General features: G+C 48.5%; 1 protein-coding gene across 1 annotated transcript in view; it reads right to left on the minus strand.

Moving 5' to 3' along the window:
- Positions 1–26,006, minus strand: part of TCF25 (transcription factor 25) — a 1,148,081-nt gene that overhangs the window by 426,081 nt on the left and 695,994 nt on the right. Inside the window, exon 13 of the mRNA XM_069635563.1 lies at positions 13,792–13,879. Coding sequence (XP_069491664.1) covers positions 13,792–13,879 — 88 coding nt within the window. The remainder of the gene's footprint in view (positions 1–13,791; positions 13,880–26,006) is intronic.

The raw sequence follows: 26,006 nt of genomic DNA on the forward strand, positions 1-26,006 counted from the left end.
TTTACAAGAGTTCCCTCTGATATAGTAGCCAACAGGCGTGAGCGCAGGGGTTCTGGTGCGTCCTCTGCTTCGCTGCGCAGCTTGCTCCACTGTGCATCTGCGTAGCTAGCTAGTAGGGAATTGTTATTCGCGATCCTGGTTGAGAAGGCGGCGGATGTCGTGATTCTCTTCCCAAGTGCATAGAGCTTCTTGCCCTCTTTGTCAGGTGGTGCCTCACTAGTAGATAGTGGTACCCCCGCTCTCTTTCTTGTGTTAGCCACTACCAGAGAGTCCGGGATAGAATGTCCCCTGATGTGCAAAGGGTCAGAAGAGGAAGGGCTGAAGAGCTTTTCTATTCGAGGGTTGACCCCTCTGACTAAGGCCGGATTGGAAAGGGAAGGAGTTATTCTTCTCTTTATAGAAGCCAGGAGCGGAATGGACTGGCTGACCGGGGCTTTTTCTTTAATAACCCTTTCTACAAAGTCTATGTCCGGAAGGGTCTCCCCTGTGTCTATTTCAAAATGCGCTGCTGCCTTGCGCAATAGTGCATTAAGTGAAGGCTGGTCATCTATGGGGGAGGTGTTCCCAATAGGTGAGTCCTTGGGAGGAGAAGGATGAAAGACATCAGGGTCTGAGTGCACTGATGGGGATTGCCAAGGCTGCACTGATGGGGAGTGCCAGGGCTGTGAGGTAGCTGTATCTTCTTCAAAAGCTCCTGCGCTAGTGTAAGGGTCTTCCTCAAACCTCTCCTCCTCAAGTTCTTCCTCTCCACCTAAACACTCCTCATCTTCCTGGAGGTATTGCTCCTCTTCAGTGAGGTCATATGCATCTGTAGAAGGGGTAAACAACCTAGGAATCTTGACCCTACGGTCATCATGGGTCCATTCTCTTGGTCTTTTGGGTGTGGGTGGGTTTTGGCTACCCAAAAACCTCTCCATCATTTCCATACAAGAATGGAGTCTTTCCAGGGTCTCATGGGGAACCCCTGAATAGTCTAGAGGGGGGAAATCTGTTTTCGGCTTCAAAACGCTTCGAACGCTCCCACAACGTCGACGAAAGGTTTCCGTCGCCCTCAGAAAAGCCCTCTGGTAGTTCAGAAGTGCCTTTAGATGGATGGGGCAGTTCCTGGCTACTCTTGTGCTTTTTCAGCGTTTCTATATCCTTGGGTGCGGTATTCGACGTCTGTTTCGTCGTCCGCTTGCGTTTGTCCTTGGAAACAATTCTCGCCAGACTCTCGACGACGAGTTCGTCAGTCGAGGGTTCTGGAGTCGGCGTTGCCTGCGTTGCGCGTTGTTTTTCGACGGCCGCTCTATGGAGCGTTACGTCGGATGTTTTTGGGGTAGTGCCCGTATTAGATAAAAGCCCAATCGCTGGTCGCGGCTGCGTTTGCGGGTGGGGCTTGAGACCCTTGCGGTCTGAGGTCGACGCCGGAGTGCCCTGCGTCCCCTTCGGCGCTGGTGGATCCTTCGTCCTGGACGAAGAAGAGCCGTGGGTTGTGTGCTTAGGCCTATGGGGTCTGTGTGCGTCCTTGTCGCCGGGGTGTTCATCCCCATAAGCAGGGCGTGAGCCGAGCCCGTCGGGGCCGAGGACGGACGTCGAGGAGCGCGAGCGCTCCTTCTGGGGGTTAATGACTTCCGTAACGGACGTCGAGTTATCACCCTCCTCGTCACTTTCTGTAACAGCGGCGGCGGGTGGGGAAACTGACTTCGACATCGCGTAGTCCGCCCACCTCTTAACTTTCCGTTCTTTAAGAGTTCTTGGTTTCAAGAGCTTACAGGCCACGCAGCTGTCCTCTTTATGATCGAGGGGCAAGCAACGATTACAGAGCTTGTGTTTGTCCTTCCAAGTGTATTTGCCCCTACAGCGTGGGCAAAACTTAAAAGGTGTCCTCTCCATAGCTGAGGCAATAAAAACTGGTGATAACAACCCCAAGGGAAAGATAGGGGAGAAAGAAAGACATTCTCGACGAGAAGGTAAAAGTTTGAAACCCCCACTCTCCCTACTGTATGTTGGCCGGCGAGGCCTGGCCACGTGTTCGGCAGCGCCGAAGGATCTCCTCCGTCTCTTCTCCTCCGTCGAAAACTTGCTCGGCGGAGAAACAGCTTCACAGCTAACGTCGAGGGGAGGGATCTTTAACAATAAGTATATATTAAGGACCGAGGTCCGTAGTAATTGTTTAGCAATGTCTCTCTAGGAGCTCCGCGTAAGGCGACCATAAGCTGGGCGGAAAAAAACAATCTGAGGGACCTCGACGCGTGAGGGATTGTGGGTACAACGCACGTCACTATAGGGATAGTGTTACAGACACGCCTTGTCGACGTCCCCTTTTCGACTACGAAAAACAAAATGCAATACTCCGCAGTGACCATGGATGTCGGACCTATGCACAGCATGTGATTCTAAGCAGATTAACAAACATCAGAAATATTATTTTCACTCCCTCCATGAAAGCTTTGACGACTGGCACTTTCCACCATGAGATTTTACTTTGAGAGGTGGTGTATGCCGATAAAGCTGCTAGGTGGACTTTAAGAGAATTAAAGACCAAACCTGAATCCAACAGGTAGAGCGTGCAAGTAAGAATGTGTGAAGGCATACACTCTATGGGGTTGTTGGGGTTGATCTGTTTAGATTGACACCAAATGACAAATCTTTTCCATTTGTTGAAATAGCAGTGCCTAATGTTTGGGTTCCGTGCTTCCTTTAGGATGTCCATGCACCGTTGTTGAAGCCTAAGGTGTCCGAACTCTATGACTTCAGGAGCCATGCTGCCAAGTTCCAAGAGTGAGGTTCTGGGTGTAACGTTACTCCCCTGTGTTGAGTCAACAGGTTGACCTGGTCCGGGAGCTTGATGGGATCGCACATCGCCAGCTTGCGCAAATGTGGATACCACGATGTGTATCGCCTACATAGGATCAACTTGGATGAGTGTCATTTGTTCCCCATGTATTTTGTTCACTATCCTGAGAAACTTATAATTACTCTTACGTCCCGGCCCCTTCCTCCATACTGCATGGGCAATTACAACTGAATGTAACCCCAGGGTGGAGAGGAGACCCTCCTTAAGCAAATAGGTTCCTTAGAACCGCCGGTCTGAAGGCCATGTCTGACTTGGAGCCTGTGTCCAGACAGTAGTACTTACAGAAAGCCGAAGGGGTGACCCAGGTTGCTGCCCTGCTTATGACCTGCCACAAAATCTGCCACTGGAACGCGATGGCCGTGGCCCTGGCTCTGACCGCGTGAGGGTGCATGTTAGCTGGCAGCGGCTTATGTTGCCCCTCAGAGGCCTCTTCGATGGCTGCAACCATCCATAGTGCAATAGACGCCTTGGATGCTTGATATCCGGGCCTGGATCCCTCAAAGGTGACAAAAAGCGTGACTGACTTGTGGAAGCCATTGGTCCTGTACAGGTAAAATTTCAGAGCGGTCTGATGTCCTGACAGTGCAATACTTTGAGCCTCATCCTTGGGGTCAGCAAAAAACATGGGTAAGTATTTCCTCGTTTAGATGGAAGGCAGATGGTACCTGTAGTGTTTGGAGTCATAAGGCAGCCAGGTAAGTAGGAGGCACGCTGATACTGGTAAGTAGAAATATGAAGACTCTTTATGGTTACAGGGTTCAGTTGTAGAAAGCTAAGTAGGGAGCCGTCATGAATACATCCCTTTCAGTTGATCTCCCATCCTGTGCATCTCTAACTGCCACTGCTGGAACCTTATGACACCCCAAGGTTCCAGCCCAGGGAAACATTCTGAGGCTTGCATTGATACACCAATGCAAGTTCATACTACAGTACCTTAGGTAGGAACACCAGGTGAGTCCACAGGACCACCTTATCCCTGTGGAAAGTGGTATAGGGTTCTGAGGTCACCAGAGCCTGGATCTCGCTGGGGAGGTGAGGCACACCAGCAACGCGGTCTTAATGGTGACCAGCCCAATGTCTTCAGACGCTATTGGCTCAAAGGATATGTGCGCCAAGGCGCCCAACACCACATTGAGGTCCCACACTGAAAAGCTCAGCCGTGTTGTTAGTGGGCTTGGATATAGACCCTCTTCTTCGAGCAGATGGAAAGACTTTATTGCCTTTGGAGCAGGCGGCAGGCCATTTTGTCAGAGGATGTGCTTGAAGCCCGCTACTTCCATGCAGCTGCTCTGCACTTGCGTTTCAGAGAGGCCAGATCAGAGTCATACCAGGAGTTGCACCTGGAGACAGGTTTCATGGGGACCCTCATGATAGGGGCAAGGATGCCAAGAGTGTTGGAGATGGAGAGTTGAAGGTTGGTGAGGGCTGTACCAGAGTGAGCGTCAATGGCAGGAGTAGGAGGGGGAGTGAAGGTGGCTGCAAAAGCAGCAACTGACACTCGCTTCATGAGTCAAATGACAGAGAAGGAGACTGGAAGTGCAGGCGGGGACTTACTCGGGGGACCCAGGAGGTCCAGGTGAGAGGAAAGTAGAGAGTGATATGAGAGGGTTGGAGATGGGGTTGTCTGTAGAGATGAGAGCATTCAAGGTGTGTCTGGCAGAGTGTGTTAGACCGGAGGGAACAATGGAGAGTGAAACAGTCACAGAGGTTGCGGAAAAGTCCAGAGGCTGCATCAGGGGAGTCAAGGTGAATATTGAAGTCTCAGAGGAAGGGAAGCTTGGGTGTAGAGGCCAGGATAGAAGAAGTGTGGTCTGCCCACTCAGAGTAAAAGGGAGACCTGGGGGCCTGTAGATTGTCTCTCCTGTCCTCTTTCTGACTCTGGCCAAAACCAACCTGCAGACAAGATATTCAAAAGAGGAGTAGGCCTGAGTGGGTATGATAGTAGCAGGGACCCACTAAGGTAAGATCAGGGTCGCTCTGCCCCCGGACCGGTTAGGCCTGGGCTTCTGAGAGGATCTTGTAGCCCTCAGGGAGGAGAGTGTCAAAACTCGTGACAGAGCTGGCAGTGAACCATGTCTCGGTGAGAGCGAGGATAACGAGGTCAAGGTCTTCAAGGAGGTGGCAGATGTGCTTCAACTTATTATTTGCCTCAGCGTAATCACTACTGGTGTACATTAATCAACATCTGCTGTGTAGAATGTTTGTGAATGCCCCCTTGCATTACTTATACGGTGCGTTTAGATTAGATGTAATGGAATTGGAAGATATCATTATGGACCCAGTAGTGAATAAAAAACGTGTGATATGGTGGGTAAATATTCGAGGTATAAAGAGCTGGCTAAAACCCAAAAAACATTGGGTAATCAGGCATCTCTACCTGGCTAAGTACCCATCATGGCAGTTTACTAAGTTGATTATGAGGTTCAAACTTCATATACTACCCACTCAAGCAAATTTGAATTTGTGGAAAAAGTTAGGGGGCAGAAATCCACTATTAATACTGTTTAGGAAGAACACAAACAACAAGGCACCTTCTTGTGGAGTGTGAAGCACTTGAGAACACCCGGAACATCTGTTTTAAGAAATGTGTAAGACTTGAGAATAGCTCCATCGGAAGCATTGTCGGAGCGACTGTTTAGTACTACTTCAACTGCTTTGATTGCATTATATACATTTTTAATCAGGTTGCAATAAATTACTTTCTAGAAATGTTATTGTGAAATTTTCAAATTTGTATATAGAAATGAATGTTATGTTATCAGGGTGTAATTAACTACTTGCAAAAAATGTTATTGTGAAGTTTTGGACTAGTATATTGAAATGAACTGTATGTAGTTTGGTACTGTATAGATTTATATAGATAGGGACCTGTGTTTTTTATGTGTTAAGGTTTTCTATGCAAACAGTATGGCACAATAAAAAAAAGTAAAAATAAAATGCATAGCAACAGTTGACCCGACCATGTACACCATCTATATGAGATTACACGACCCTTGAGGAGATATGGACAACTGCCGACCCCCGAAAATGTCACCTTGCACAAAATGCAGTTAAATATCTCAGCTACTTTGTAGGGAATTGCCTGATCCAGCCAAAGAATGAAAAAAATCAAAGCAGTCTAACATAAGACCAAGAGGGAAGTTCATGCCTTTCTATGGCTAACCGGCTACTACCATAGGTTCAGATCAAATTACTCCAGTATAGCCGCTAATCTTACAGATAAGCTAAAAAATGTGCAATCTCAGAAACTCCTGCGTAGTAGGGAAGACCAAGCAAGTTTCAATGGACTAAAAAGTATCCCTTGTAACATACCTGTCTTGAAGATGCCAAACTTCAATGGGGATTTCATTCTACAGACTCTTCCAAAACTGGATGGGGTGTCATATTCTCCCAGGAAAGCGATGGCATTGAACATCCAGTGTTGTATGATAGTAGGAAACTCTTTACTCAGGAGCAATCCTATGCGACTGTTGAACTGGAATTTCTGTCCATCAAGTGGGCCGTCACCCATTTAAGATATTGTTTGGCTGGCAGAAAAATTAGACTAGTCACAGGTCACTCTACCTTAACATGGATGAGTCGAAGGAAAGACACTAACGCCCGAATAATGAGGTGGTTCTGGGATTTGCTACCATTTCGCTTCACAGTCTAACAAGGAAATGTGAACTTCAATCGGTTTCCAATCAATGGAGAAGGGGAAGACAGAAAAATAAGGCTAAAGGTATGTGACGAATCGCAGGAATTAATGCCTTCTCCTGAAGGGGAGCCCCCCCCCCTGTGAGGCTAGGGAGGTGAGCCTGCTCTGCAACACCCTTCCGAGTGGGTCAAGGCAAGTGGGACCTCACCGCAGGAGACAACCCCTTTGAGGACAAGGACTCCCATTCCTGTGAAGAATTTCCTAGAAAACATCGTGACAATACCTCTTTGGACATTCTGTGAACGCTTGTATGAAGAAAAAGACAGTGGCTCTCATTCCGAGTTTTGAGGTAATCATGACACTATTTGCTCCATGACTACCTCCAATACCGGTACCGAGTCCGCCCTGGTTCAATGGGGACTTACCGGTCTATTCCGACCTTTGAGGGACCGGTAAATCCCCATTGAAAAAGCCATTCCCCATTCCCATTTCAGCCCCCATGGGGCTCAATGGAAAGGCGCTAATAACGGTACCGCAAATTGCGGTACCATTATTAGCTCTGAAGTCCCTTAACGGGCCCCGTCCATAACGCCTGGTAAAACCAGGCGTTAAGGAAGGGACCCGCTAAGGGACCTCGGAATCGGGCGTAAAGGGATTACCGGCACCGATGTCCTTATCGGTGCCGGGTATCCCTTTGCGCCCAACTCGGAATGGGGGCCAGTGTGTCTTATTGTCAACAGGAAACTATAAAGGTTTCTTAAAATTTAAAATCCCATTTCAATGGGATGAGGAGGATGATGTGTGGATGAGAAGAGAAGCAGTCGGAAAAAGAGAGAGAGACTTGGACATATGCCGGGGAAGTCCCACGGCTACGTCATCCATGAGAGGGGAGGAGACTAGAGAAAACCCATGAGTTGCAAACCAACTCGCAGGCTGGTACAGAGGCAAAGCAGGACACGCAGCATCCTGTAACTGGAGAAGACCGAAAAGCAGAATTAGACACGTTGCTTCTTGCAATCAGGAGAAGGAGAGAAGCAAAGTAGGACACATGGCGTCCTGGAACTCCAAGTGAGAGAGAGACTGAAAGTAGTGGTGTGACCACAAAAAGCTTGTGGTGGACTGGTGCTCCCAATAACAATGCCGAAACCATTCAGCGACTGAAGACACGGAACTCAATGGTATCTGAAATACTGCACAACCCTCCCAGACGAGGACACGAAGGAAGAAGCCCCGAAGGAACAAAAGGGGCCAGTCTAGAGAAAGAGACCCAACCCTGAGCAAGTCAAAGCCCCAAAGACATTATCTCCAGGACCAACAGGGACAACAGGAGACCCGGGAGGGGAATGGGGAATCATTATGGGACCAATCATACTCATCCCAGTCAAGATAAAGAGATTACAATATTAAAACCCATAAGAGGGAATGAGAATCATTACGGGACCTGTCATTCAGCTCAAGTCAAGCCCAGTCAAGATAAACAGACTAACAATGAAACAAAGAGGAGTGAATGAGAATCATTATTGGAGTATTCATACTCGTATAAGGCAAAGAAAGTACATTATAAGATAGAAAAATAATAAGAGAAAAGCCAGAGGATAAGGTTTTATCTAAATACATATCCAAAGAGATGTCAGAAAGGGATCAAGGATTTGCGAATTGTGCAAAAGGGAAAAGAATACCAAAGGGGAGAGTTATAAATATTTGATAATTTTACCATGAGAAGAGAGAACAACTCTCTAAAAAAACAAACAATAAACCCACAGAGAATATTAATAAAGAAGAAAAGAAATAAAATCATAATAAAGTATTGAGCAAATTGTATGAAATGATTTAAACAGTCACCAGAGACAATCCAAAAATCCGCTATTGAACAAGAGGTTTCTGCGAAGGAAATGCCCAGGAGAAGGGAGCCATTCTCCTGTCCTTAGTTATTATCTTAGTGGTAGAGTCAGTTAGAGTTAGTTTGGACGGTGGACAGGCATGGTATCACAAGTATGACACCAACAGAAAAGGTACAATTTGTAAAATCTTTATTCAATTCTCGGGGTTTGGAAAAACTCCTACTTTGCTCTATAGCTAAAATGGGAGTAGTCCCTACCATCAAATAATAAAGAAAACAGTCCTAGTCAGTCTTTGTCAAATCAAAATGGCCTATACAAACAAAACCTAATGCCTGCCCTATCTCTTACACAAAAAGGGTACAAAGGGGAATATGTATGCAAAGGAAAATCAGTGTTAGAATATAAAGAATCAAAAGTGGCTGAGTTAGCTCTCCTCCCCACGTTAGACACCATGGAGTAAGGCAGTCCCCATAGACAGGATGACACACACTGTCTCAGGTTCTCAAAACAAAGCAGTTCAAAACGAGGATCGAGGCCTGCCTGGCCTTCCACAGTAAAGTCACTTTATCAGAGTTCCAAATGTTCCTTCACAGTTCAACCAAAAGTTCACGTCGGTCTCCCTCTGTCGGGCTCTGAACTTTTCTTGTTGTCGAAGGCTTTAGAATGGGCCTGGCTTTTACTGCAAATTTTCCCCCTATATCGCTCCTCCCTTTTTTATGAAGCTGCTAGAGTTTTGGTGGCTTTGACACTTATTTCTGATCAGAGTGGAATAGCAGCATTTGACAGTCGACCACTGCATCCTTCTCAGCTGACTTTCTGCTGCTGGGATTTCCGGCCTGGTTCTATCCTAGTTTCATTGTTTTCTTTCTAATCGCTCTCAGTCAGTAACACTTCAGTCTTTCTGTTCTGCCCTTTCGTTGGTTTGTGGTGTGTCACAGGGTTCTGCCCTCTGTTAGGGAGAATTCTGTGTTAAGGCTAATTTCCTAAACCTAGTGAGTCCCCCAGAAGCTTTGCTGGATTTTGGGGGTTTATTTTTTTCTCCTGCTAAGAATGAGACTCTTTTTCTCCCACTCTTAGACATGATTTGAGGTGTTCCTTTGACTTTGTATGTGTTTTATGGACTATGGGGTCCTTTACCCCATAGAGCTTCATGTGTTTTTGGTATGTGGGTTACACAGCACCCTCCGTGCAGTAACCCAGGGATGTCGTAGCGACCCCCCAACATAGACTCCATACCCTGGGACTGACTACTGTCTCCCAGGGTATGTAAAGTCACCATTGGCTTTACATACCCATTCGATTCGATTGCCCCGGGGTCTGTTGTTCGAGGGGGCACTGTCCAGTTCCCCCCGACCGAGTTTTGGCTGGTGGCAGTGGATTCTACTTTTTATATTCGACCGCGAATATTTTCCTATGGGATTTTCCCATTGTTCGAGGCTACCACTTTTTAAAATAGCCTCGAACATACCGCCGGTTTATTAAATTAATATAAATTCACCGGTTGGTATTTTTTGCCGAACCTTGGTTCCAAAATGGCGTTTGTGTCGCTTCTGTGACTCCAACCCAAGTCGAGCCCTTTGTTCCACTTTTTGGCGGCCTTCTCCACAGAAGCCTCCAAAAGTGGTGCTACTCTTTCTGGGTACCACAGGGGGTGTGGGAGGGGGTTTAGGCACCCTGGACTGAGTTGCCTCGGCAACTCAAGTCACACTCTTATGTGATTGGCCCAAGTGGTGAGCCGCCCGGCTCACCACTTAGCATGTTCGAGTGACAGCTAGGCTGAATGAATGGGGGTTTTCTGCATAAAAGCAGGGCTTTGGGGACTGGAACTTCAGAAGTCACCACAGGACCTAAAGAATCCGAGGAGGGAGAAGCCGAGCAGACCTGCAACGACGACACCATCGGTGGAGCCCTGCTGAACCATCTCACCACTTTTTCAGACGACAGGGGAGATCTCCAGCCCGGAGATTCTTCTTCCTTTGACTGGTGGGGATAACCAGTTTGCCAGTCTTTTCGCCTTCCTGGACCATCTTGTGGCCGCCTTGCCTGTGCCAAGCACCCCGGCAACCGGAATACCATGGTTTACCACTACCGCGAAGAAAAGGGTAGTACCTTGTAACCGGAAAACTCTGCGGCTGGTTTCTTCCCTGGCAGTGCAACGACCTTCATCTTTCCTCCACGTCGAGACCTCCTCTTCCTCTGGACGAAGTACTGACTTGCACCCGCTGCCAGGAACAACTGCCCCCCGCTGGAACGTTCTTCCCACTTTCAGGTACTGTGTCCCGCCTGGCTTCCCTTGCGACAGATCGTTCGGGGTGACAGTAAATCCTCGACTTTCTAACCTGGGTTAGCCTGGGGCCTGTTAACTAACTTTTCCTGACTTGATCTCAATCTTTTGTGAACTATCTACAAAGACTCTTTGGGCATAACCCCACTGTGTGATCCTGGACACATTTCGCTTGCTCTCTCTAAGAGTGGGTCTGGCATTTGAACTTTCTTGCTCTCCAGTAGACTTTGCCTAACCTGCCTCACTGTGGTTCTTTGAAAAGTATTGGAATTGTGTGTTTTCATAACTCTGCCTTTTTCCTCCCTTTTTATATAACCTATTAGAGTGCCATCTTATGTTAAGTGCTCACCTCTGTCTGAAAATAAGTGGTGTTTCTCACTAAGACTTGTCTAATAAGTAATTAGGGTTGTATATATATAATAGTGACTGTGTGTTGAATTTACTTACCTCCTTTTTGTGCTAGTGTAATTTACAAGTGTGTCTTTAACTAAATAATTATATACTTTTCCACCAAAGCTCTGGTCAGTGTTTGCTTGTGCTACTGTATCTCTGTACCTATTGTGTATACTCTGTATACTGCCTAACTCATCTTGAGAGAAGTCTGACTGCTCAGCCACAGCTACCAGGTAAATCTGGGTGGTACAGACTGCTACCAATTGGGTTTACTGCCAAACACCTGTAGTCCTAAATCTTTTGCAGTGGTCCCTAAGGGAACTGCACAGGTTTCTGCCTAACACCCTCTCCCCAACCTTGTAAAATATTTACATTCAGCCTCTTGTTGCTCTCAACCACTCCCACTGTTTCAGATGCTACTCTTACGCTCATGATATGCAGATCATAGTCCGTCTGGATCTGCTCCACCCTTCGCATGCTATTTAGCTTAGGGACTGTCTGCAGGCCGTGGGGAGCTGGATGGGCGACAATTGGCTGAAATTGAACAGTGGCAAGTGAGAGGTTATGGTGGTGGACTCTGCTTCTGCTACTTCCTTCTGGACTCCTTTTTGGCCCTGTTCCTGTAGCAGTTGTTAGAAATCTTGGTGTTAAATTTTCTGCATCCCTTTCTATGGCCAATCAGATCAGCTCAGTGTGTCAGGATGGCCATTTTCAGTTGAAGATTCTAAGAAAGATGCTGCAGTTTATCCCTCGGCATCGCGGTGCCCTGGTTGTTGCAGCTTTAGTTCTTAGTCATATTGACTATTGTAACTCCTTGTACCTGGCTTTTTTGTCGCAAAGCCTGCAGATTCTGCAGAATTCTGCTGCTCTGCTAGCCATCGATACCTCATTTAGGGATCATATCTCCCCTCTCCTTCGCAATCTTCATTGCCTTCCAGTGGCCAAGCGGGTGCATTTTAAATCCCTGTTTACAGGGCCTTTCATGCTGTGGGACCTGAATACCTGCAGCATAAGTTTCGTCCTGATGTACCCTGCCGTTCTCTGCGTTCTGGGGACAGATTTCTTATCTCTGTGCCTAGATTTCGATTTGTCAGAATTGGTGGTCGCTCCTTTTCTGTGATGGCTGCCAAACTATGGAATGCTCTGCCTATTACACTGCAGTCCACTGTGGCTTATCTGCAGTTGTTAAAAACTCTGCTTTTTTGATAGGCTGTGCTGGGCCAACGTCAGTGTTCTGAAAGTCTTGTTGCGCCAGGTTGCATTTTGGTGTCAGTTGCGCTGTACCACTGGTACAGAACGGATAACATAACATACTAGACCTCCGCAGGACCACTTCGCCCTTCCCTTCAACTCTTGTATTATTTGCCCCAGTGTTTCTTGGTCTATGTAGTTCATATCATAAGCACAAGAGTTCAATGTCCAATTTCCACTTCCCCTTTTGCCGGGGTCAATCTTGATCATCACGATTTTAAAGTTCTTTCACTTTGTGGCTTTAGAACAAAACATTTCACCTTTTGCAGAGACTTTCGAGTGGGCTACTTCCTTTCACCGGACCACCCTGCTACTCTGTATCACGGCTTCACAGTTATCAATCATTTTAAAGTTCACTGCAGGTCTGACTTTCTTCATGTCTCATCCACACAAGTGCAGCCTTCAATTGTAAGATATATGGTTGCCACTTCAACCTTTCCTTAACACATACCAGTCTTTCATCCTGCTCGCCAACCCACCGGCCATTTGCTTTCCTTTCTTATCTTCGCCATTTTAATTTACGAGTCTAGGTTAATACCACAGGATTGGCCTCGCCTCCCCAACTGTGTCGTTCACCCGGGAGGGTTGTGGGCTCCTTTGAAACACAATGCAGTCGTCTTGTCTGGGATTTGGCCTTCTCCACGCTATCAAGGTTCTTTGGAGGCAACGACCTCCGGCAAGTAACTCCTGGGTTCTTTACCCTTGGTTCTTGTCCCTCGAACCATCACTCTGCTGCAGTAGGTTTGCCTTCACCCCAGAAGTTCAGCTGCTTCTCGTGTTCCACCTTGCTCAGAGTGTGTCTCTGTGTTCCGCCTTTTATCCCTGTGGAGAGAGCTAATGGGTATCAGATGCATGTGATTAAAGTCCAGTGCCTGACCCGATTAGCGGGACATGTCCAATGAGATATGTAAGGGTTTGTCTTGTCACTCTCAGTCGCTAGCTTCCTCTGCCCAGTGTTTGTGTAGAAAGGGGGGGGAGTTGGGACATCGGAGAATCCTATGAAATAGGAGGGTTCATGAGTACGGGAAAGGGAGGAATACTGCGTCTCACCATTGGTCGCCTCACGCCCATTCCCTGAAGACCCCTCCCAGGTGATCCTCCCGCACTAGTCCACCGCCAGGGTCTGGATCCAAAGGCGATGGCTGTGTCCTGGCCACCTGAGAGAGATCCTTGGGGACTAGTGAGATACTCTTTGGTTTCTCACATATGACATTCACCAATGACTGACAAGCACCTTAGCCAGTTTTGTTAGATAGGGACGCCTCATAGCATAGGGAAAGATAGGCATTATATTATTCTTTAATATAGACAACAGTGATTATCAGAGTCTGCATCTTTCTTCTGACCTGCTACAGTACATTCTTTTTTCTGTATCCCATAACCACCCCCAAACACTGCAAAGTATTTTGTGTACAATCTGCATGCTATACAAAACCACAATAAAATACAAAATCCAAATAGGACAAAGAAGCCTTAACACCTAAAATTAGTATGACCTGGAAGCAATGCAAGCCTGTAAAACAATGTACCAAAGCAAATTAATTACCTTATCTGAGCAACTGGTCCAAAAAAGGAATGTTTTGACACAGTTGAATCTGGCTGCACACCACAACCGTCCAGCAAAGGGATCAGAACTGTAAGAAAAACATAATTGGAGCCAAAGTACCCAACATTCTAAAATGAGCCAACATAAATTAGTAAGCTAAACCTAAACTTGATGTTTGAATCTAAGAGCTTCATTTAAAGGTAACCAAATTGACATAATTTAGTAAATCATGACAGGTTTGATACATCTCCATTTCACAGTGCCATCCAGTTAAACATGTTTGTGCCAAAGTGACAAGGAAGAACAAGTTACTTTCTTACCTGGTAACGTTCTTTCGATAGGATGTTCCTCTGACATATTCCACATCTATGAAAGTAATCACCACAGCTGTGCTGCCTCGGATTTATTTTTGCTGTAGGCGTCCTGTGTCAATGATGTCGATACGCTGTCCTCGAAAGCCTCTGTCGAGGGTTGACGTCACCAGATGTTGTATCTAGGACGCACGGCGCCCGCAGCCTCAGTTGTAGTTTTTTCCCCAGAATGTGTGGCACCAATCTGCTGCCAGTATGACTGCACAAAGTCTTGCGGAAACGTAAGCTGCAATCGCATAAGAAATTCTGTAGAGGGGCAGGCTGGGAGGGTGCGATGTGGAATACGTTGGAGGAACATCCCATCGAAAGAACGTTACCAGGTAAGAAAATAACTTGTTCTTCGAGGGGAATGTGTCCTCCGACGTATTCCACATCTATGACAGACTCCCAAAGCAGTACCAAAGTCTGGAGGTGGGAAAAAGAATTTAGAATTTTAGAATGCCCAATCAAATTGCAGAATAGAGGACCGCCTTACCAAAGGCCAAATCTTGCCCATGGATAGATCCAGGGAATAGTGTTTTACTAAAGTATGGACAGAGGCCCATGTGGCTGCTTCATAAATATTATGAATGGGAACACTCCTCTGCAGAGCAGTAGAGGCAGCTACACCCCTAGTAGAATGAGTCGGTAAGCCTACTGGAGGGTCCTTACCCGCCAAACGGTAACATTCAGAGATCGTCAAAATGATCCATCTGGACAAGGTCTGCTTGGAAAAAGCTTGACCTAAACGCCTTCCAGCGCATCCTACAAATAGCTGATCGTCCACTCTGACCCGGGACATCCGTGAGAGATAGAAGCTTAAAGCTCTCCTCGGATCCAACCTATGGAGCCTCTCCTCTTCCTTACCAGGATGCGGAGGAGGATAGAATGCCGCAAGAATTACCTTCTGGCTCAAATGAAATTCCGACACAACCTTTGGAAGAAAAGAAGGACGAACCATAAGGACAACCCTGTCCTTATGGAACACCTTAAAAGGTGGCTTGGCGTAAAGTGCCTGCAACTCACACTCTGCGAGCGGAAGTAACCGCAACTAAAATAGCGTCTTAAAGGTCAACAGTCTCAATGGACAAGAATGTAAGGGCTCAAACGGAGCTCCCATTAGGAATTTTAGAACTAAGTTCAAATCCCATCCCGGCACCTGAAAAGGTGACAGTGGAAACACATCAGTTAGCCCTTTTAGGAACTGAGAAATCAAAGGAATCTTAAAATAAGAACACTCCTCAGACGAGCGCTTAAATATTGACAGCGCCGCCAGGTAACCCTTAATGGTACCCACTTGCAGGCCCTTGTGAGCTAATGAAAGCAAAAAAGACAGAACCACAGGAATTGAACACCGAAAAGGATCCACATTCTGAACCCTGCAACAGTCGCAGAACTTTCTCCAATGGCAACGGTACAGGGATTTTGTTGCTGGCCTTCTGGCCGAAAGCAACCCCTCCATCACGTCTTCAGGGAGGTCCCAATCCTTATACCTCAACCTTTCAGATACCAAGCATGAAGGCTGAGAGACTTGACCGCTGGATGGAGAAATCGACCCCCCCTCCAGTGAGAGCAGATCGTCTCGATAGAGAAGACGACGTGGAGGGCAGATGGACATGTCGAGAAGGTCAAGGTACCATGCTCTCCTGGCCCATGCCGGAGCAATGAGGATAATTCGGGAACTGAACCTCCATAACCTCTGCAACACTTGCAGAATGACGGGGACTCGAGGAAATGTGTACAGCAGTGGGAAGGACCACTCCACTACGAACGCGTCCCCTAAGGCTCCTCTTAGAGGAAATTCCCACAAGCAGAACCTTTCGCACTTCCGGTTGACACTGGTGGCGAAGAGATCCACTTGTGGGGACCCCCAAAGGGCAAAGATCTCCAGGAGAACTTCCTGAGCCAGCTCCCACACCATGCTCTGCCGGCTCAGAGTGTCCGCTGCCGCGTTTTCGTCACCGGCCAGATGAACTGCTGCGATCGGAATTTCCTGCTGGATGGCCCAGAACCAGAGCTGCATCGCCTCTCTGCACAGTGGGAGTGGCCCTGCCCCCCCTTTTTTGTTTAGGTAGTGCATGGCCACTGTATTGTCCATCATAATCAGGACATTCCTCTCTCGCACAGATGGCAGAAAAGCCTTCAAGGCTAGCCTGACGGCCCTCAGCTCTAAAAGATTGATGTGGAGTCTGGACTCCGACAGAGACCAACGACCGCTGACTGTCAACTCGTTGCACGATTTGCCCATCCCATGAGCGATGCGTCCGTCACGATCGTCACCTCCGGCCAGGGTAGCCAAAATGGTGCTCCCTTTAGCATCGGCCCACCACAGAAGATCCTGGGCAACCGAGGGCGGCACCTGAACGGGATCCGATATCCTGCCGGAGGACTGGGACCACTGCATCTTGAGAGCCCACTGCAGAGATCTCATCCGCAGCCTGGCCTCTGGCACCAATAGAATGCAGGATGCCATGAGGCCGAGAAACCTCAAGAACTCGAACGCTGGGAGACCCTGGGCATGTTGAAACTTGTCCACCATCTGCAGAATGTGATGAGCCCTCACCTGGGATGGCGAACACTGCCCCAGGGATGTGTCGAGCAGTGCTCCGATGTACTGGAGCCGCTGGGTAGGTGTCAATTTAGACTTCTTTAAGTTGAGGCAGAAGCCCAGCTTGTGAAGGGAGTGGCAAGTGACGGACAGATGATCCAGGACTTGCTCGGGAGAGCACGCCCTGATCAACCAATCATCCAGGTAGGGGTAGGCGTGAATCCCCCCTTTCCTGAGATACGCTGCCACCACCACCATTAGCTTGAAGACCCTCGGGCGGAGGTCAATCCAAACGGCAGGACCCGAAACTGAAAATGCAAGTCGCCAACCGCGAACCTCAGGTACTTCCTGTGCTTGGGATGAATCGGCACATGAAAGTGGCCTTGAGGTCGAGAGACACTAACCAGTCCTGAAGTTGAAGGGCCTGGAGGACTTGAGAAAGAGTAACCACCTTGAACTTGTCCTTCCTGAGGAGCTTGTTCAAACCATGCAAGTCCATGATGGGTCTCAATCCCCAGTCTTTTTTCGTGATAAAAAAATATGGGGAATACCATCCCTTGTTCCTCTCCGCTACAGGCACCAATTCTATGGCGCCTTTCTCCAGCAGGGATAGGATTTCCTGAGCAAGGAGCGGATCTAGACTCTTCAACGAGAGCTTCCCTGGTGGATTGTTGTGAGGCCTCTGCCAAAAAGGAAGACAGTAGCCGTGGCCTATGATCTCCAGAACCCACACATCTGAATTAATGGCTGCCATTCTACAAAATGCTGCGCCAGCCTTCCCCCAACCAGCGAACCATGGGCCATCGCCTCATGACTGAGCGGAAGCGGCTGCGGCAGCGCCTGAAGGCAAGGAAGCAACTGCCTGAGCGGCTTTGGCACCACGAGTACCTTGTATTCCACCTCTGGTACTCCTACGTTGGCCCCTTTGACTGGCAGCTCCCTTCGATCTACCAAAGGAAGAGTAGTATCGAAAGGAACCTCCCCTCCATTGCTGTCCCCTAGGACGAAAAGGTGGAGGTTGACATACTGCAGCGCTCAACGACTTTGCTGCAGCTTTGGAGGTCTGCAACCTCTCAAGGCTCTCGTCAGCCTTGCTGCCAAAAAGATGGACACCATCAAGGGCATGTTGAGAAGCCGGGACTGCACATCAGGAGCAAACCCCGACTTCCGCAACCACGCAAACCTGCGCATCACGGTGCTCACCGCCATGGACCGGCTGACACAGTCTGCCACGTCCATACCAGACTGAAAGGATTCACACATGGCATCCTTGCCATACTGCACGAGGGCTAGGAAGCCATCCCGTTCCTCCCCTTCGGGAATATGTTCAGCCGCCAAAGACACACAATTCCACAGAGTGTGAGTGAATCTTGCTAAGGCACAAACGGAGTTGGCTGCCTTTAAAGCCATACCCCCAGATGAAAATACGTTCTTCGCCCACCCATCAAAGCGCTTGTCAACCCCATCAGGAGGGATGGTAGGGTAAGCAGCATGCTTTGCTGGGGCCGTAGCCGCCTGCACCACCAAACTCTCCGGAGTGGGGTGCGTAGACAAGTAGTAGGGTTCAGCACTGGCTGGATGGTATTTTTTCAGAAGCGACTTAGCTACTGCCGGGAGACTCTCCGGAGCAGTCCAAGCCCCCGCCACCCTTCTTTGTAAGGCCATTTGAAATGGCAGCTCCGGGTCAGTGGGCGGACCTTGGTCCAATAAGTCCATCAGGTCATCCTGCAGAAAATCAACAGGGGGCGCAGACCACCCCAAGTACTCAGTCACCCTCGTCATGAGACACCTGTACGAGGACTCAGCATGTGTGCCATGCTCAGGCCTACCAAACTCACTGTCTCTAGAGCCCTGGTTCTCTCGAAGCTGGACTACTGTAACAGTCTCTATCTAAATCTGCCTGCCTCTACTCTCCGCCCTCTACAACTCATCCAGAACAGGACTGCGAGACTTGTCCTTGGCCTCAAGCCCAGGGACCGTATCTCTCCAGGACTGAAATCGCTACACTGGCTCCCAGTGGCTGCGAGGATTAAGTTCAAAACCCTCTGCATTGTCCACAAGGCCTTCTGGGACCTTGGGCCAAAATACCTTCAACTCTCTCTTCCAAAGTATCTTCCTTCTCGAGCTCTCCGCTCATCCACCCCCAACTCCCTCAGGGTCAGCTGCTTCTCCAAGCAATGAGTTGGGGGTAGATCTCTCTCCGCAGCAGGGGCCTCCCTCTGGAACAGCCTTCCTGCCTCCCTGAAACTTGAGGAGAACCATCTCCGGTTCCAGAAGCACCTCAAAATCTTCCTCCTTGCCTCCACTTTCTCTCCCCCTCTCCCCTGGTAAAATTACTGAAACTGTACTGAATCGGCTACTGAACCACTCACCAAACTCGGTCCTTTGGCCCAGCCTCTCCCCTGCACTGCCTCCCTGGCAACCACTACACTGTGGGACTGTCTCTGTATCCCTACAGCCCCCCTTCCCAGCACTTGTCTGCACTTACCTTGCACACTTGCCACCAGCTGGCCCTTAATATTTACTATTTATATTTTTTTTGTTATTCTACTAACCCTTTACTGCACTTCCCCTCTCCCTTTCCCCCCTTGCACTTTTTCCCCTCCCCCCTACCCTTGCACTTGCACAATCTGAATGACACCTGGCCTAGTAGGATCATTGTCTGTCTCCTCTTGTTCCCCCCCCTGCCTCGTCGCGCCTTGAAACTCTTGTGTATAGCGTGTTATAAATGCCATATCATTTCATATCATAACCTCCGGAGAGGTGTCCAGACCACTGGCGTCATGTAAACACTGATGTAAAATTGTGACTTCATCTTTTTTTATCTTGCAAATTGCAGATTCTTTATTTTACAAAAATAATTAATCAAAATATTCAAATAAATAGACATGTATGTTACTTAAATGCATAATACGTTAAGTTTTTCTCACCAGAGTGACTAACATACTCTTAGTCCATAGTCCCCTTTCCTCCATCCTGTTTGGGTGTCCATCGCGAGGGACCAGAAGGGAACCCTTTTTCACCAGAAAAATCACGTTTCCTTTAAATTTGAATGCGCCCGGGGGAGCGTGGGCTCCCTTAACTGCACCTACCGGCGCCACACCTCAGTCCCCTTTGACACGTCGGCTGTATTATGTCGAACAACCTCGCTGCTCTTATTTTAGGGGGAAGGCTGGTGGGACGTATGGAGGAAAGGGGACCATGGACTAGGAGTACATTAGTCACTCCGGTGAGTAACACTTAATTACTTCTATGTTGTGTCCCCTTTCCTCCTTCCTGTATGGGCAATTATCACTGACACAACCACCCTGGGGATTACGCAGGACTGCTTGGCCGAATGCTGCGTCAGCCCTGGCACTGCTATCGAGGCAGTAGTGTTTGCAAAAAGGCAGAAGGGGTGGCCCATGTTGCCGCCCTGCTAATCACCTACCATGGCACATGGTGCTGAAAAGCGGCGGCCGCTGCCTTGGCCCCGATGGCATGTGCATGCATGCCCCTTGGAGGATCCTTGTGCTGCACCTTGTATGCTTCCTGGATCGATGCAGTCATCCATCTACCTATAGAAGCTATATTGCTGACCCTGCTTTGAGCCACCGAATGTGACAAACAAGGTGTCAGTCTTGCAGAATCCCCAAGTTCTGTCTAGATATAAATGTAGTGCTCTTTTGACATCCAAGCAGTGAAGAGTCTTTTCTGCCTCTTCCTTGAGTTCTGGGATGAAAGTGGGGAGCTGTTAGGACTTGATGGTCGTGTAGATGATGAAACCTCCGTCCCCATGTACCACACGAGCAAAATAGCAATATTACTGCTCGTGCAATCTTTGAGGCCACAGCTGTAGAGGGCCGTCAGCCTGGAACCACAAACGCCGGAAATACCCCCCTGACCACTGTAAGGCAAGCAACCAGGTTAGACAATGGAAGCAATCCCAATCAGAGCAATACAATATCACTACAGAAGGCTTACCCAATACAGGTGACAGGGTACCCAGGATAAGGTGAAAGGACAGGGGTCTGCAGTAGTCGACGCAGTAGGCGACAGTTGTTACACAGGATGGCACTCTAGTTGGGTGGTACTAACACCTGATGCAGGGGAAAAAACATGAGCCAAAGGCGGAGTCAGGAGAGGTGAAAATCAGTCCGATAAACAATGCGAGGTCAGAGCACCAAGAGATAATGTCAAATGCAGAGGAAAATCCAATAACAATTCCAATGGAAGGCCGAGGTCAAACATCTGAGTAAGTCGCCAGAACAAATGCAGAAGTACCAAAGGAAAGCGAAGAGGAATCCGGGAAGCAGTCCGTGGTCGAGATAATCAAGAGCAACAAAATCCATGAGAACGCCAAACAGTACTAACGAAGTCAGCTGTGAAGCGCTGAATGCGAGTCAGTATGTTCCTTTTGAATACAAAGGTGATCACATGATTCAGTCACGTGACGCATGCTCCGCCTCTCACTGCTCCGACCAGGTCCCTTCCTGGTCACGTGGCGAATTGCGTGACGAGCCCAGTGGTGCTGGTGCCTCGGGCGCCCGGTGGCAAGCCACCACGGCATTCGCCAATGTGGAAAAGGGGACCGCACCGGGCGCATTGGACGCAGGTCCTTCCGAGAGTGCCAAGTGCCGTCGCCCACTTGCCGTCGGCAGACATGCATAGGTAAGTGAGACCTAGTCTGTCTGGGAACCTGAAGTGTTTGCTGTTTCGCTAACGGGGTGTTAGGCAGAAACCTGTGCAGTTCCCTCTGGGACCACTGCAAAAGATTTAAGACTACAGGCGTTTGGCAGTAAACCCACTTGGTAGCAGTCTGTACCACACAGATTCACTTGGTAGCTGGGTGAGCAGTCAGACTTCCCTCAAGAAGAGTTAGGCAGTATACAGAGTATTCACAATAGGTCAAGAGAACACAATAGAACAAGTAATCACTGACCAGGGCTTGCTGTAAAAGAGATATAATTGTTTATTTAAAACCACATCTAGAAAAACACACAGGCACTAATAGTAAGCAATTCAAAAACACGGTCACTAAAAGATATACACTCCCTTAAAAGAATATTAGACAAGTCTTAAGTAAAGCCCCACTTATTTTCAGACAGCGGTGAGCGCTTAACGTAGATGGCACTCTAATAATTTGTTTTAAAAAGGGAGAGAAAAGCAGAGAATAAATTGAAACAGATCCCAACGCTTTTACAAGAACATAACAAGAAGGCAAAGTAAAACCGTGAAGTTAGAGTTCAATAGGCCAGATCCACTTTAAGAGGATCAAACGAAATGTGTACAAGGTCACACGGTTGCAGTGCACAAAAGTCTTGTAATGGTTCAAAAAGGAGTTGGACCAAAGAAAGGGACCAGTTAGAGGGTCAAGGCAGCCAGCCCAGTCCAGAAGGTTAAGGGGTTATTATTACCTTGTAGCAATCTTTAGAAAGGGAGGCCTGGCGGACACGGTACCTTAAAGTGGTGAGAATACTCCAGCGGGGGCAGTTGTTCCTAGCAGCGGATGCAAGTCAGTGCTTCGTCCGGGGGAAGAGAGGATCTCGTCGTGGAGGAAGACAGGAGTCCGTTGCACTGCCAGGGAAGAAACCAGCCGCGGAGTTTCTCAGATACAAGGAGCGGTCCGTTGATTCGCGGTTCAGTGGTGAGTGGCTATCTGGCCGCCGGGGTGCTTGGCACGGGCAGTTCGACCACAAACCGGTCTGGAGTGCGAAGAAAGAAGGTAAAACTGGTTGTGCCCACCAGTCAGGGGAAGAAGCCTCTCCAGCCGGGAGATCTTCTCTGTCGTCGGGAAGTGGTGAGTCCGTTCCGCAGGGCTCCACCGGTGGTGTTGTCGTGGTAGGTCGGCTCAGCTTCTCCCTCGTCGGATTCCCGGGTCCTGTGGCGACTTCTGAAGTTCCAGTCCCCAAAGCCCTGCTTTTATGCAGCACACCCCCATTCACTCAGCCTAGCTGTCAATCAAACGTGCTAAGTGGTGAGCCGGCCGGCTCACCACTTGGGCCAATCACACAAGAGTGCGACTTGAGTTACCAAGGTAACTCAGTCCAGGGTGCCTAAACCCCCTCCCACACCCCCTGTGGTACCCAGACAGATTGGCACCACTTTTGGAGGCTTCTGAGGAGAAGCCCGCCAAAAAGTGGAACAAAGGGCTCGACTTGGGTTGGAGAGAAGAGAACACAAACGCCATTTTAGAATCGAGTCCTGGCAAAAAATACCAACCGGCGAATTAATATTAATTAAATAAACCGGCGGCATGTTCGAGGCTATGAGAATTAAATAATTAAAGTTGGTAGCCTCGAACAATGGGAAAATCCCATAGGAAAATATTTGCGGTCGAATATAACAAGTAGTTTCCACTGCCACCAGCCAAAACTCGATCAGGGGGGACGGAGACGTGCCCCCTCGACTAACAGACCCCGGGGCAATCGAATTGCCCCGACCAGTACGTCCACAATATGATGGTTTGCACTGGTTTCTGTTAATAATTTGGGACTAGTAAAGCCAATGGTGACTTTACATACCCTGGGAGATAGTAGTCAGTCCCAGGGTATGGAGTCTATGGTGGGGTGTCACTATGACACCCCTGTGTTACTGCACGGAGGGTGCTGTGTAACACACATAGTAAAAACACATGAGACCCTATGGAGTAAAGGACCCCATAGCCCATAAAACACATTACCAGTCAAAGGAACACCATAAATCATGTCCAAGAGTGGGAGGAAAAAGAGTCTCACTCTTGGCAGGAGGAAAAAACAAACTCCAGAAATCCAGCAAAGCTGCTGGGGGACTCACTAGGTTAGGAAATCCAGCCTAAAGAGAGAATTCTCCCTAACACGGGGCCGCTAACGGGGGCGTGACAGGAGCACGATCTTCTAATTAATATGGAAAGAGGAAACCACCTGCAGAAGGAACTTGGGGTGCATACAGAGAACAACTCTTTCCCGATTAAACCTGGTATAGGGATCCGCGGCCACTATGGCCTGGATCTCGCTGACCCTGCGCACTGAAGTGATTCTGACTAGGAGCGCTGTCTTTAGAGTAATCAGTCTAATATCCACAGTGGCCATGGGCTTGAAAGGTTTGTGCGCTGGGGCACTGAGCACGATGTTAAGATCCCAGATCGGGTTTGGACGCTTGACCAGAGGGTACAGTCTGGTCAGACCTGCCAAATGCCTTTTTCAATAAAAATTGCTATTTTTATTGAGTTCACATTTCACACTGTAACAATGGATCCGTTAGCCGGATCAAAAGCAATATAACAGTAAAAAGAAAAACTGTACAGGTGCGTCCTTTGGACCACCGCCTAGTCCACTTAAACAAAAGGCTCTTTTGTGTACACCAATGGTTCATTACGCCTCTGGGGGAATCTGTAGTCTTCTGAACAAGGGACAGTCCCATTTTGTGTATGTTAACCTCTAAGATGGGAAATTCAAGGCTTCATAACTCCCATTCAGTGTTATGTTGGGCAGGTAACCCAATCTATTGAATATATTTTACACAGAAGTCTGCACATTCCATTTACACGGACCCTGCTTATCCGTGAATGGCCGCAGTTAGACGATCCATTAGGTATAGGTTCCGGGCTGCAATTACCCATTTCCTCTTTCTCGGGGGAAGCTCTCTTTTCCAGTAGGTTGCCAGACATGCCCTCTCAGCAAGAAGCAGACTATGAATCCTCCTCAGCAACCTAGTGAATTCCCCTTCCTGTTCTTGCAGGCCAAATATCAGCATCAGTGCTTTCCTCCTCGTAACCCCATCCAGGTCTTTAATCCAATTTAAGACCTCGTCCCAGTAGGACTGGACCACCTTACATCCCCATCACATATGCCAATAGTCTGCTCTCGACCCACACTCATGCCAACACATGCTGCTCGCTCCTTGGTACATCTTGGAAAGTCTCACCAGGTCATACTGCCACCTGTGTAATCGTTTGATACCATGTAGTTTGTACTGGCGGTAGGAAATAGATGTCTGTGAGGCCCCCTTGCACATCTTCTGCTATGTCCGGGGGGAGAGTTCCCTCCCCAATTACCCCTCCCAGCACTGTCTCCGCCTGTCTGAGCACATCCTTTTCTTCTCCACTAAGGCCCTGTATAATGCACTGATTAATCCCCTGGAACCAGACCCAGTGTCTAAGATCTTCTCAAAAGGTGTAAGTTCCCTTTGTAATTTCTCTTTCCAGGCCTCCCTCATCATCACTCCCTTCAACTGTAAATATAGGCAGACAGAGAGCTATCCCAGTTACAATGCCTCTTCTAACTCCTGTATCGTAACGAAGGTGCTCTCTCTCCAAAATTGTCCCACCCTTTCCCCTGTCTGTAGTAACTGTATGTTGTAGTGGAGGCGGTCCAAGTGAAAGGGAGTGCAAGTGAAAGGGAGTGGTGACCAGAGTCCCCTGATGACTCGTTTCCTGGTCCCAGGAAGCTCCAAAATGCAGCTGCAGCCTCATTTGGAGCCTAGTGTAGGGGATGGCAAGGAGGCATGTCACTAGCATGGCCAGCAGTTGTTGGTACCACCACGCTGTCGTTACTGTTCTGCTGATAAAATGAGCGACTGAAGCTTTGATAGCCGCAACCTTTGCTCTGTTAGGGAATACCTTCTGCTTCTGCGTATCTCATAGCAGTCCCAAGTAAAACAGAGTTTGCGTGGGGCAGAGCTGCGACTTCTGGTAGTTGATTGATAAGCCCACCCTCGGAGCTAAATTCAGACCAAAGGGCAGTACATTGTATTGAAAATGCAGGCCCAGGACCCGGAACCTGAGGAAGGACCGGTGGGGTTCCACTATGGGGACATGTAGATATGCGTCTCTCAGATCCAGGGAGCATGTCCAGTCCCCCCACACATCGTCTTGGCTATAACAGCTGGTGTCACCATTTTGAACTTCTGCAAAGGTAGGTACAGATTGAGATAGTAAAGAGCTAGCACCACTCGCAGGCATGCCTGGTTCTTCTTTTGAATGGCGAAGGCGCGGGAGTAAAAAGCCTGGCCCTGCTGAAGGAGAAGGGGATGGAAGGGGACGTCGGAATCTCCTCATTGAGGTGAAACAAGGAGACCACATTCGGTAAGAATGCGGGATGAGTTCTAAGCACCACCCTGTCTTTATGAAAAGTAGTGTAGGGCTCTGAAGCCACCAGCGCCTGGATTTCACTGACCCTGCATGCAGAGGTCAGGCCCACCAGGAGGGCTGTCTTAATGGTGACCAGCCTGATGTCCGCAAATGCCATAGGTTTGAATGGTTTATGCGCAAGGGCGGCCAAGACTACGTTGAGGTCCCACACTGGGTATGGCTTCTTGATAGGCGGGTAGAGCCTTTTCAAGTGCGCCAAGTGCCTTTT

Source organism: Ambystoma mexicanum, chromosome 1q (genome assembly GCF_040938575.1).
Source record: "Ambystoma mexicanum isolate Mex_15411 chromosome 1q, UKY_AmexF1_1, whole genome shotgun sequence".
Classification (NCBI taxonomy): domain Eukaryota; kingdom Metazoa; phylum Chordata; class Amphibia; order Caudata; family Ambystomatidae; genus Ambystoma; species Ambystoma mexicanum.